We start from the raw sequence: 14,415 nt of genomic DNA, 5'->3' as shown, positions 1-14,415 counted from the left end.
ACTTTGAAAAACTTTATTTAATCCTCTGAACTGTTATTGGCTTTTTGCATGCAATGTGAGGTGTCCGATGTATGAGTCCATTTCAATACCCTCTATTATTAGGCTTTTTCATTAATTTAAACAGCTAACAAGTGAAATGTTCTTTATACTTTTGTAAAATTTATTAAAGTGCAAATATATTATTAATTAAATTTTTTTAAAAAAAAAAAAATCTAGAAAGGTAAAAGAAAAATGAAAAGTTTGCAATTAGAGGGGTTCTTTCTCTTCCTTTATTTTTTATTTTATAAATGAGAATATTTTGGTCATTTTTGCTTCTTCCTTTAAGAATAAACCAAAAATCCTAACACAGGAGAGTGATTGAAAAAAACTGATAAATCGGATACGGGATACCCATATTGCAAACTTCTAAACTTGAAAAAACATTACAAAAGTCATGGCAGTTCCGGGAAAAGTTTTCCCTCCAAACTTTTTTTTTTTCCTATTTTTTACCTTAAAACTTTTAGTTATGCATCGACTTTGCTTTGGGATTTTGACAATTGGTGGCCTCTCAGCGGTCAGCTCTATGGCAAGCAACCTACGAAATATGGACATGCCAGCTAGAAGTCCGACCCACCCCTCTGCTTGGATAGGGTAGGCCTCATAAACACTCGTAACATTTGCTGTCTAAATTACTAAAAACAGTAGAGAATACAATGATATGCAATGCCTCCATGGCTCCATTACTCGTACATAATGCAAACCAAAAAAATAATCGTGTGTATATTTTACAAAACAGAAATACAAATTGCAGACCCGAATAAATTATTTTCAAATTACAAGGGGGAAGAATGAACATGCCTAAAGTGTTTGGACGCAAAAAGAATTCACTACTCGACTGGAAAAATTTGGATTAGCCTTGCTGCCATGCAAGGAAGAAAGCTCCAAGCTACTTGAAATCCAAGCAAAGAGATGGGAAAATACACGATCACAAAATAATGAGTGAGCGAGCATGCTACATTGTTCAAATTAGAAAAAGAGCAGCAAGGAGCATTGCCAGATATGGCAGGAGGAAGCCTGATACAATCTTAGGCTGCCCGCTTGGCGAAGGAGGAACTGCCGCAGGTACACCACTTGGGCCGGAAGTTGGGGTTTTTTCTGAAGCATTGGGCAAAGGTGGCTCCGCTACATCTGATTCTGACAGGAGAGGGAACGGGGCCTCAGCTGGTGGCAGGTAATCAGAAGTGATGAGTTGCATGAGACTTCCAGGCTGAACCGTGCTCATGTAAGCAGGTGTGTCATTGATGGCCGTTTCTATATAGCGATTTCCTGCATTACATTGAAGCACCGTTGCATCAATAACTACACACAAACCTGGATAGCGCTCTATAGGACCAACCCACAAAAGATAATAAAAAAAACCCCTTCATAGGACAGCTGAATTGATTAGTAGAAGTGTGTCAAAATTGTGTAGAAACATAGGAGTAATGACAATGCAATTCTTAACCGAGGTTATTCACAAAACGCTTGATGTGTTTGTGCATCATTTAATTAAAAAGCGTCAAATGATAAGTATCAACTTACTTTTGTGCATCATTTAATTAAAAAGCGTCAAATGATAAGTATCAACTTACTTTTGTATCTGGCAGCCGTCTTAGGGAAATCTGTGATGATACCATCAACTTTGAATCCCTTGAAATATGAGTTGATCTCCACAGTTGCGTCTGAGAAGAAGTCCCATGCTTGAGACACAAACTCATTGCTGAAGAGTTCTACATAAACAGGCAGCTTAAACGATTGTAGCTTCGATACAGTATCAGTTAGAACAGTGAGGAAAGCTTGATTTTCAGGAACGACAGACTCCTTGCCGACAACCACAGCAGTCGCAAATTTCTTTATGTCCTCAACAGCTGAGTTGGAGGCATCACGAATATTCTCGTCAACCTTGTATACACGATCATAGTTATGTTTGTCCTTGAATTTCATTAGAACAGAGCTATTACTGGACTGAATCATAACTTTTGGGGATGTCAGATTATCATAGCCAGCTTTGCTCAAGCCATCGAGTACTAAATCAGTTACACTTAATCCCAGATTCTCAGCAAGGTAGGCCGCATGCTGAAAGAAACAGAACAGATTAAAATGGCATCATAAATAGAAATAGTCGAGTCAGGATAGGGAGAATCTTCATTTCTCAATTGATGCTGCGCATAATGTACATTCACACATTCTTGACAATTATGAAACACAATAATTTCCGCATTATTGCAGCATAGTTTTCTATTTGTTTGAAACAAATGAGGATGCGGGTACACAGTAGATAAGGCATCAACAATGTTGCGGGGAACCAATTGTTGAAGCACTACATCTAATGATACAAATTTTGATTTGAAAGGACTGGTCAGCAAGATTTTGAAAAAGGAATGCATGTGGCAGGTAATATGGACCGAAAGCAGATGTCAGACACGACAGTTCACACACATTTTGCAATGTTATATAGACATGCAGAAACATATTGACTTAGCAAAATCAGAGAGTAAACAACTGAAAACCATTGCTACATACCACTCCCGCCCCCCGGAAAATACTCTGAACAATTCAACATTAGTACAGAAGAAAGAAAACATAAGTTCTACCAAGACAAAAGTTGAAAATTCCAAGGGGTTTCCTCGAACTCATGATTTCTCATCATGGTCCCGAGTTCAACTCTCTGCACTGGCATCCAGCCAACTCTTTGGGGCCATCCCAACTGGTAATTATCCAATTTGTGTAGGACGGGGAGACTACACTTGCCTGGGCATTAGGAAGGTGCTATGCTGCAATAGGCATGGCACTCTCTCTCTCCCCAATAAATAACCAATCATGGATTTTTGGTTTAAAATCTCCCTTTATCTTTTTTTTTGAATATAGGCATGGCAAATACTCACCTCTATGTTGATCAAGACTCCATGAAGAGTGCTTGCGTCCTTTGACAAGGCCAAAAAATCGGACAATGTTAGAAACTTTCCATTATTTTTGAACCTTGGATTCCGGAACAATGTGTATTTCGAGTAGGGGCTTGCTATTGAAGCTGCAGGAATTTACAGAAAATAAATAAATACTGGGATTTAATTACACAATCCAGACTGATTTGCGAGTTATTACTCTTCAGAAAAATACAACAGAATCCGAGAACCAAAATGCAGCAGCAGCACATATTGAAACAGGGAAAGCAGATGAATCATGAGAAGGGAACCTCTCGACGCATAAGGACTTAGGGTGTCTCAACTCCGGTCATTCTTTGTGCTCCTTTTCTAAGGTAAAAATATAAATAAAAAATAAAATAAAAAGTTTTCCAAAATGTTATACAGCACCCCAAAAGGTTAGGAAACAGATTAATATCCTCAACCTGTAAAAGCAGTAGAAAAATGTACTTTCTGACTCTTCTTCAAAACTCCCATATTTTTTATATACATTTTGTATGGATTGGTGGTTCTCAATGAGTTTAAGGCCAATTTGTACGTGTTGGCTGATTATACCTCACCCCATAGTTGCATGGTCTGTGTGATTCACTAATAAAAATCTATATAACCATAATCATCCATTTAATGCAGAGAATAATGATGAAAATAAAGTCACAATATTTTCACTAGTTACATGTAAATCACATAAAATTGAAGTGTATTAGAAGGTAGTACCATTTCCACCAGTTATAATTTGGGTAGAAAAAAGGATGTTCATGTCTCGGTAACAAAAGCCGTTGTGAAGTTAACATTTTCAAAAGCATGAAAGGTTTCAGCTAATTGATTCTAGGTTTTGGGGGGTGTCGGGAGGGGGGTTGAGGAATATTACACCATAGAGTGAGTAAATGAGAACCAAATTCTACTTACGTGTCAATGTTTGAATCTCGCTCCATGTCAGATTAAATGTAAAGATTCCAGTGCCAGCTTTAATCGCTGGAATAGTTGTTGTACGACTGCTAAAACGTGATTGAGCAACTGTTGTGCTATCTATCAGGTTTATTGAGCTTAAGCAAAATGGTGTCCCATCCTTCGTCAATTGAACAGGACAGTCAAGTACATCTACACCATCATCAATAGCTTTCTTATATGCCAAGTCTGTACAACCAGTGTAATCTCCACTTGCTCCATATCTAGAGATAACAAGAAGCTTCGCTGGATAACGAGCAAGGTGAAAGAAAAAGTTTAACAATGATATTCTGAAAATAATATTGCCATAGGAACAGACAGTAAGACAACATTATCAATCAGTTATGAGCAACAAAGAATCAAAGGTTTTATTATGCAATAGTGTGATATACCTTGTGTTGAAGCATTTTTGCCAAGGTGAGCAAAGGAATCTGCAGTATGAGAAGAGGGATCAGCATCTTGAAGAAAATATTTACTGAAACAAGCAGCCAGTAATTTAATGATAAAACCAACTAGTTATGTCAGATTCATCAAGCCATTACTGTGAAAAGACATACAAAATAACATGCAATCATATGCGAAGGTATTTCAATGCTTCTATCCTTAGAAAATGCAATTGTAGCATGTAGTTTAAGAAATCACATGCAAATACTATGAGATAAATATCCATTCGACTTCCATAATAACCTGATTAAGAACATTTGTCTTAAAGACAGTCCTAGGTCTGAGAATGAAATTGAAAACTTTCCAAAATGAGTAAACTGTTTTCCAAATTTAACTTCTCATGAAAATTTAGGATAAGTTGTGAATGCATAGGAAGCTAGAAATAGTACCAGTTTAGAACAAAATAGCTCACAGAAATTCGTTCAAGGTGATCTAGAAATGCACACTGATATCAAATGAGTGCAACAAAGAATGAGTCTATCATTTCACATTGTAGTGCTACAAGGTCAAGACACAGGCCAAGGAAAAATCTATAAAAGGTTCCTGGTAGCCAGATCCAACAAAGTTGGAATTAGAAGCACTGTTGATTTGATCTAAATCCAATACATCCGTCAAGGGGTTCAGGTAGCCAAATCAAGTTTTATTCAGAAGGTGCACAAATCAAAACAGTTAGAAAAACTTCATATTGAACCAAAAACTTAAAAATTTGTACATATGCATGATATTTAGGTGAACTCTATTTCTACCAAGCTGAAAAAAATAACTTACCTATAGCAACTGATTGAGTAATTGGGAAGTCTGTCAGCAGACCATCAACAGAGAAGTCATCATTGTCAATGAAAGACAAGGACTCAGTTACTGGATCATAACTGTGATTGAAGCTAAATGGAACGTCATTCGTAAAATCTGACGCAAAAACTTCAAGCCCTTCTTTGTGAGCATCCGTGACAACAGATGTATGAGGTTGTAAATAAAGAGCTTCATCCATAGGCCATATGTAACTCTTGGGAACAAGAATTCCAGAGGCAAATGTCTTGATAAATGTAAGATTATTTAAGAGAGAACCATAAGTCTTGTTCAATGAAGGCTCAGTCTCATCTTGTCCTAGAAACCGAAAGACTAGCTTTGTTGTTCTTGGATTAAATCGTGCTGTAATACTTCTTAGGAAATTCACCTCTGGTGATGAAATATAATTAACAATTACACTTTTTGACACAGAAATTACGTAGCTTCTCATACTCAAATTGTGTTTTGTGAAGAATGCATCATGCTGCAAAAGTATAGAACAAAAGGTTTGGTCAAAATGAAAGCTGAGAAGACAGATCCAGCATGTTTAGAGAAACATCTTACAAGAAGAGCAGATACTAGTTTAACGTCAGACACAGTTTATGATCTTTCATTTACCTGAATGTTCAACCATAAGCCTGACGGTTTAAATGCTTTAGCCAAATCTTGAACAGTGAGAATTTGGAAGCCATTGCCATCAAACTTATTAGTTCGAGAATAGACGCCTTGAGTTACTGGTTAGAAACAGAGAAATTTGCAATAATTGTTAATGTAGAATATTATATTAAATAAGCAACAAAACAGCCTTATAACCACTACAACAATGTTGGTTTTTTTTTTTTTTTTGGGAGAGCATCAGTCTAATAACATTTGTAATATGTTCATCTTAATAGTCCATTTTCAGTCGCATATTTCCTTACTTTCATAAGAATAGCTTTAAACAATTATGATATCCAACTATCTGTAAAGAAAAATGTGGCAATCAAAGCATCATATTTGGTTCACAGTGCATCCAAGTAACCATTCCCAAATGTGAAGGAAAAAATCGGATTAAGAAAACTCAGACTTACGAACGACATTTGATAGCTCCTTGAGGGTGAAATCCAAAGAAAAATAGCCTGAGGTAGGGGTTCCATTAACATCGTAAACCTTATTCCTGTTTTTGAAAACAACTGAAATGTCTGTAGAGTTTTCGAGCTTGACATCTGGCACACAAATCCCGGTACCATCCTTCGTCAATTGCACATCACACCATAAGATCACATTGGGCAAACTAACCTGCTGTGCAAAAGCATAGGCAACTGAACTGGAATCAGGAAATAGCCCCGAAAACCCACCACGTGCAATGACCAAAGGCGGCTTACCTACAGATTAAGCATAATTATATCGGTTAGCTCACAGAACATGTGGTCAAATACAATCACAAACGGACTTTCTAACATTTCCTGATCAAAGGAGTCTAAATTCAGGAAATGTTTTAGAAAACAATTGCAAATGCACTCTCATCTCAGCATCATTTTCATTCTTTTCTGTTTCTGAAATCAGAAAGTTGGTCAATTTCTTCTACTTCCATGTAGGACCTAACAGAACCACAGTTGAAAGTTATCATAAACCAGCCAACAAAACTATTGCTTACACGGTGAGATTATTAATGAAAATTTACAGCAATTAAAAATACACGATTTTCTTTTTCTTTCTTTGTTCTTTTTCTTTTTCTTGCGGAAGATGGATCTAGCTATTCCGCATCAAATATTTCAAAATCAAGATTTTTCACGTATTAGGAAATTCCTCACTTTAGTTAATACAAATCATCTAAGTTTAACTCTGAGTTTTCAATTTCATTGCAAAAAGGACCAAAAAAAAAAAAAAAAGCTTCACGTTCTTTTTTCCTTTTATTTTCCACAGTTCTCTCAGCCACCAGCCAACCAAACAGAAAATAAGAGAGAAAATCCTCCATTTGGCTGCTAAGATAAATGTAAAAATAAATAAATAAATAAATAAGAGAACTAGACGAGATTTTGAGATCAAAATGAAGCTCAATAACTAAAAACATAAGGATACAAAATTTCAATTTGCTTCACTTTCTCGGAAACCAGACGGAAAATAAGCGAGCAGAAAATCAAAATAAAAAACCAAGTATAAAATTCAAAAAGGAAAAGTACAGAGAAAGAGAAAGTAAGAGAGTTTGAGCGGAACACAAACCACTAAGTGTAGGCCAGAGACTGGTCTTGTTAGATCCCTGAGCCGAGACCAGAGCTACTACTACTGAGTGTAGCAGAAGAAGAAAGAGCGCCCCACCGCGTGAGTTACACATTGCTGGAAAAGCTCGCCGGCAACTCATCGAAACTCGGTAATCTCCGGCGATGAGGTTTTATCGGAAAATGTGTCAGATTCACTTCGCTTAGAGAGAGAGAGAGAGAGAGAGAACTTGTGAGCTCTGAAGCTTTTCAGGCTGGACTCTCTGGATTTACATTTATATAATATATATAAACCCTTTTTTTTACATTATTTTTTTATTTGTCCGATTAGTGTCAAGCACTCTTATAATTACGCGTACGTATACTGTTTTGACTCGGACAGAACTTTAAATTTTAATCAATAATTTTTTTTATAAAAAAAAAAAAACGTATTTATTTGGATTTTTGAAACAGGCGGCTCGAGCCTGCCTGAGGAGCCGAGCGGTTTCTGATGTGAGACTTTGTCAACGACAGTCTTTGGACATTCGTAATTATTTAGGGATTAATGATTCGGAGAGGGAGCCTCCATGTGTTTACCATTGAGTTTTTTTTTTTTTTTTTAATATTACGCTTTCATAACATAATAAACAGATTTTAACGTAACACTAAACTAAGAAGTCGACGCCTTAACAATAAACTCAATCGTAAAAGATAGTACAAATGAAAAAGTAAAATCAAAATAACCGAACTGACAATAAACACATAAATAATCCCAAAAAACCATAAACTATTGAACCATAAATGATAGAGTTCTTTGATCATTCGTTGCTTTGGACATTTTTTTATTTTTTTGAAATTTAAAAAAAAAAACCAAAAAAGTAAAAATTAGACGGGCAAAATAATTGGCCTTTATAACATTTCCTTTTTATTTATTTTGTGTGGTTAATATTTTTATTTCGAAAAGAAAAAAAATAAATTAACAAATGAAGCTGGACTGCGGAAGTCGACAGGTGTCAACGTCTTGGTGGAGTTCACCCAACAACACGACACGGAGACGGAATCAGTCAATGTTGCAAGTCCTAGCTCGAGCCTGGAACCCAAGCCGGCCTGTGGAGGGGTTCACCGTTCACCAATTTGGCGAACCTCTGATTGGATGACAGCTAGAGAGGCCCCACAACGTGGCCATCAACAATCTGGCAGAGGCCAACGTGGCGTCCCATGATTTGGCTACCAAGGGTATGATGTCACCAAAACGCGCAAAACGATTACGTTCAGTGTTGGACCGTAGGAACCCCACCGCCACATAAAACCAATTAATTTTGGGGGCATAGACTATGAAAGATTGGAGTCAATGTGTAACAACAAATTTGTAAACGGGTTTAGCTTTCAAAAGTAGCTTTCTATTCAGCATCCTCTGCCTTTTGCAACTTCGGCGAACGTTATATTAGAGAATTATTATGTATATAAAATATAAATATCTTTGATGTCACAATCATTTTAGAACAATGTTTTTATATTTCCGTGCATTTTGGGTGCATATTAAGGCATGATTTGAATTTTGCAATAAAAATCTTCATGCTTAATTAATGTAAATTACATTAATTTTTATTGAAGTCTTATTAGGGTTGGGACGGGCTATAAGCCTATAGCTTAGCTATACTTGAGAGAGCATATGTAATTTTCACCGTCTAGATCACTATTGTGCAATTTCCAACGAATATGTACTACTATAATTACGTTCAGATAAAATAGTTATAGTTGAATTTATCCGCTTGCCTTTTTGTTTATATATATATATATATATATATATATATATATATATAATTTAGCCCCCTAAACTACCAGACATTTCATTTTAGTCCCTTAATGTTCAAAAAGTGATAAAGTAGCCCCCAAACTACCAAAAAGTTACATTTTGACCACTATGTTAATCAACACCGTCAAATAGGATGAAAAATGCAAAATAGTGCATTTTTTAGGTTAAGTTACTAAAATGTCATTTTGAAAAGAAAAAAAAAATCAATTAAAAAAATGCAATCCCAAAAACGATGTCGTTTTGAAGGAAAAAAAAAAAAAAACATGGTGGTTTAGGGTTGGCTCACCGACCACCTCCCATGGTTCTGGGAGGCATTTTCTAAATTGATTTTTTTTTTTTTTTTTCAAAATGGTATTTTAGTAACTTAATCTTGTCAAAACAACGCAATATTGAATTTTTCATCATATTTGAAGGTAATGACTAACGAAGTGACCAAATTGTAACTAGTTGCTAGTTTGGAAGTTACTTTATCACTTTTTGAACATTATAAGACTAAAATGAAAATAGATGATAATTTGAAGGGTTGAATTATATTTTTTCAAAAAAAAAAAAGAAAAAGAAAAAGAGTAATTAATAGTCCACATGGCACATGCCAGTCATTTACAAAGTCATAACAACTTCAAATTTACTCATATCATAACAAGAAATCGGTTTAAGTTTTTATAACAAATAGTGATTTTATATGATATTAAAGTTAAGTTTTGAGTTTGAAGTTTGCCTATATCATTTACTCATATTTTAATTAAAGGACAAAGTTTTTCGATGAATTTCCTTCGACCTAGTATAAATAATTACATGTTTTTAGATCTTATATCTAAGAAAGCAATATCCAAATATTAATTAAATAATTATATAAATTATTTATTATTAATTGAAAATTTTAAAATAATTGATCACATAAACGAACTATCATTTATGTGAGCATGTACTTTTCAAATGAGCTTAAGAGAAAATGGAATCTAAAATGCTTTGTTTTTTCTCATTTTAATGAAAAATAAATAAATTACAAACGCTGACACACACAAACATCAATTTCTGTCACCGAAGCAGCAAGGAAAGACAGAAAAATAACTTTCGCAGCGCAAGTGGGTGGGAGGAGGGACCATCTGCCGGGGAAAAAGAGTACTCTTTTGATGTGCATTGAATAGAAAACAAGAAGGCTAACAGGATTAGTCTCTCTCCGAGCCATAAACTATGAGGTCTGTAAATTAAAAGAAAGGGAGATTTAGAGGATATCCTCTTTCCGAAACTTTATATTTTCCTTTCATAAAAAATAACTTTCCATGTGTGGAAAAAGGTACGGGGTACAGATTCTTTAGCTTAAAGTTGAAGAAAGCAATGTGAATCATTCACGTTTATCCTTAAAGCTAATTCTGGAGTCCAAAAGTTCTTAATGATTAGCTGATTGGGGTTTTTTTTTTTTTTTTAAAGATAAAAAATTAAGGTTATTTATGTAATTTTGAGATAAAATTGATATATTACAATTTTCTGTAGTTTGGAAAAAACATTGATTCAATTAAAAATTATAAATTGCATAGTAATTTGAGCGTTTGTGTACTTTTTCATAGTATTTAACAAGAACATAAAGCTTTATTCCTGCAAAGCCAATACGACCATTTACGGCGTGTTTTTTTTTAATTTTTTTTTTGATATGTCCATGTAAAGGGATGAAAATAAAGAAGAAGATTCAAACTAAAAATTTACACTTTATTTCATGAGATGTGGTTCTTAGCCGATAATTAACAACTAAGAAAAATGCCAGACTAGATGAATATTATTTTTTTAAAAAAAAATTAATCTTTTTTTTTTCTTATTTAATTTTTAAAAAATAAAATCTACCTAAAAAAAAAACATGTTAAATAACTCACTGCCTTAAACTTTTATTTGAAATTCTAATGATAGAACCAATAACAACGAGACGCGTATTATGTTTAGTAAAAAAAGTGCAATTAAACTCGTACTTACCTAATCAATATTATAAATTAAACGATTATAAAAAGTGGGACGCCGTAGTCAAACTGTGGAAACAAAACCGAGAGGATTGTCTGTTTCTCTATTACTGATTCAAACAACCTCAGATCACAGACTAATTAATAATAATAATAAATAATAAAAAAAAAAGGGCAGGAAGTTTCTCTAGAAAAATAAAGCCATATGGTAGCACATGGGGAGGAACAAGGACGGAGGGCTCTGATTGGACAACGTCAGCTAAATCGTCGGATTAGATCTTATTAAAAAAGTTGCAGGAGCTCACGTTGGAGGTGGTGTTGATTGATGGAACGCACTCAAAGCCGCGTTTGAGGGCCAGGGAAGAATTATTCAAAGGAAAGGGATTTTACGTTACATTTGGGGAAGACTTGGGGGATTTGGTTTTTTGTGTGCTAATGGCAACTCTTCTTTATTCAAACATACCAAACATTCAAATGAATCTCAAACAATTATTCTCTTAGAATTCTTAGCAGTTTTTTCGTCATTTTTCTTACATTTAAGGATTCAAACTATTTTTTGTTTTCCTATGTTAAAATAGGATCCAATAACTTTTCTTAATCATTCCTTATATCATTAAAATATTTAATTTTTTAATTATATTATATACATGAGAGGAGAGAGAATTGTAAGAAGAAAAATGAGAGAGGAGAGAGTAGAAAAGAGAGAGAAACGTTTTTTTTTTTTTTTTTTTTTTAATTATAAGGATTGCAATAGTGGAACCCTATACTTTAGGTTTCACTGTTGCGATACTTATGGTTGAAGCTCATTTAAGAAGTTTGTTATGAGACATTTTTTGTAATTTTTTGGACATATTTCATACACATAGGGAACAGACTCCTTTATAGGAAGTCTGCTTGGAATGCTCTAAGCAATGACCTACAAATGTTTTATGATGATTAGAGTTCATGACCATGTAATGTTTAGGGTAACCCGCAAAGAAAAAACGAAGGTCAAATACGAAGTATTTTGCCGGGTTTTAGTGGGGTCATTATGATTCTTAAATTAGTGTTAATTAGAGAAAACTACGAGTTTAAGAAATTGCAAAAAAGGAGTATTTGGTTAGAATTATGTATAACTCATGAGTGAGCTCTTTTCCTTCTTGTTATGGAGTGTTTTCCCATGCTAAGTTGGTTAGGGAGGGATTCAGAGGATAACTTATTTGATTGTGTGTTTCCCTCTTCGTTATGTGAATGTCCATTAGCTCCCACGAATAAATGAGTGTTAGAAATCCAAGTGACATAGGTCTTGATACCATACACTAGTGCTTGTGCGCTAGTGTATGTGCGCACTAGCGCACAAGAGCACAAGCACTAGTGCTTGTGCGCTCGTCCATTTAGATATGGCGGGTTTTAGTTAATCCATAAGACTAATTGAGAATGAGCTTGTTGGGACTACCTTTGGGTCTAAAAAAAATAAAATCCATTTCTTAGGGCTATTCTTGAATCGGAGGAGTTGATAGAAAGCCTGCAACAATTTTCTCGTTATTATTTTTTAAAGCTTCAAAATGTAGTTTCACTTTATTTTCTTACCATGCATGTATATTTGTTTTTTCTTATTTTAAATGTTTATTTTTCAAAAATGAAAACGCAAGATATTATACTCCTTCGTTCTCATATTATTTTTCTTGATTTAAAAAAAAAAAAAAAAAAAAAAACTATATCGGCTTTTCAAGTAAAGTATAATAACTTCTTTTTTTTTTTTTTTTTTTTAAGTAGATAATTATATTTTGGGACGTTAAAAAGCAGAATAAAAAATAAACAATAGAAGACGAAGGAATAGTCCATTGTAGATCTTATTATCACTGAGCTTCGAAGATGAGCATATACTGTGGACCAAGCGCATTGATACGTTCTACTTTCCAACCATCACATTTGGATAAAGAATGCAAAGTTGCAAAAGGAATTAAAGGAGATTTTAAAAATGCGATTTAAAAATATAATTTTTAAAAATACAATTAAAAGATTGAAAAAATTGTAGTTTGATCTTTAAAATTTCAATTTAGAGTTTAAAATCGTGAATTTTTTTTAAAAAAATGCATTTCTAATTGCAATTTGAAAACGCTGATTTTTTGTAATTTTTTAAAAACATAATTTCAAATAATTTATTTTTTAAAATTTAGTTTAAAATCACATTTTTTATATATAAAATCACAATACCAAACACGACCTAAAGACATTGATGTTCTCTTCAACGCACTAGTATAGTTGGATAAGGAAAGTGCAAAATATTATTTGCAAAACAAATTACATAATTTTTGTGGTCTTCAAACGTTTTTCACGTTTTCGAGTTCTCGGGTTTAGTTATTGGAGCGGTCAGAAAATTTGGGGACCCGGATAAAGTTTTGGATTTTGAGTCATGGAAAGAATTTTGAAAAGCACAAAAATAAAAAATTGATTTGGTTGGGGTCACTTTTGAATAATAAATTGTATGTGGGGTCTACAACGGAAAAGTGTCTGATCAATTTTTGGACTGTAGCTAGTTTTGAAGAAACAAAAAAAATATATATATATATAATAATAAATAAATAGTATTTGAAATATTTTTATAAAATAACTGAAAAAGAGTGTGGTTAAGAGGTAATTCAAAAAAGTTTTACGTATTTGGGAAGGGAAAAGAGTTAAAAAAAATAAAATTATAAAATTACTGTTTAGAGTTTTGAGAATAATTTTGTAGTTTATTTTTACAAATGAGTTATTTAAATTATTATTTTATGTGATCACTAATTAATTATCCATTGTTATTTCTAAAAAATATTTCTTTACGTTATGGCGTCAATGCTAACTCAGTAGAGATGTACGCAAAATGTATGTCAGGATGCAAGAAATATACTGTTGCCTCTTAATTATCTTTTTTTTTTTTTTTTTTTTACATTTCCGCACAAAAAGGAAAAGAGAGATTCAAATTAGTGATTTCTGCTTCACTAGGCGTGATCCCAGCCGATTGAGCTACCTCTTGAGGGACTCTTAATTATCTTGTTACCTCGAAGGTATGGCCATTTTATGTATCCGCTTCCTATCGATAAACTTTGAACTCGTGAAAAGCGTCTCATTCACACAAATGGAATAATATGTCGACCTTGTTAGCATGTTGGCCCTAATAACTTGTTTGTATCTAAAAGATTGGAAACTTAGGCCAGATAAAAATTCCACCAAAATCAAAACCATTTGAGGTTGATTTTATTCTACTTTGTCAAATCTACATCAAAGAACCCTTCAAACTTGTCACATTGGTTGAACGGTATGGATGTTTAATGATCAACAGAGAAGCGTGGGTTGGAAATTGGAAAAAAGTGTAATGATGTTATCACTTGGGATTATTT

The 14,415-nt window shown here is 33.8% G+C and overlaps 1 protein-coding gene across 1 annotated transcript; it reads right to left on the bottom strand.

The window, feature by feature from the left end:
* Positions 1-693: 693 nt before the first annotated feature.
* Positions 694-7,577, bottom strand: LOC132173375 (glycerophosphodiester phosphodiesterase GDPDL3-like). Its single transcript, XM_059584860.1, has 9 exons — positions 7,317-7,577; positions 6,185-6,478; positions 5,733-5,848; positions 5,097-5,598; positions 4,277-4,315; positions 3,846-4,130; positions 2,904-3,046; positions 1,611-2,094; positions 694-1,305 (listed from the first exon to the last, which is right to left on the bottom strand). Exons 1-9 carry the CDS (start codon positions 7,453-7,455, stop codon positions 1,001-1,003), a joined length of 2,307 nt encoding a protein of 768 aa, XP_059440843.1. The 5' UTR covers positions 7,456-7,577; the 3' UTR covers positions 694-1,000.
* Between the last annotated feature and the right edge of the window lie 6,838 nt (positions 7,578-14,415).

This window comes from Corylus avellana, chromosome ca3, assembly GCF_901000735.1.
Source record: "Corylus avellana chromosome ca3, CavTom2PMs-1.0".
NCBI classification, from domain to species: domain Eukaryota; kingdom Viridiplantae; phylum Streptophyta; class Magnoliopsida; order Fagales; family Betulaceae; genus Corylus; species Corylus avellana.
Note: the sequence above shows the minus strand (reverse complement) of the source record. Positions and strands in the feature narration are given on the sequence as shown.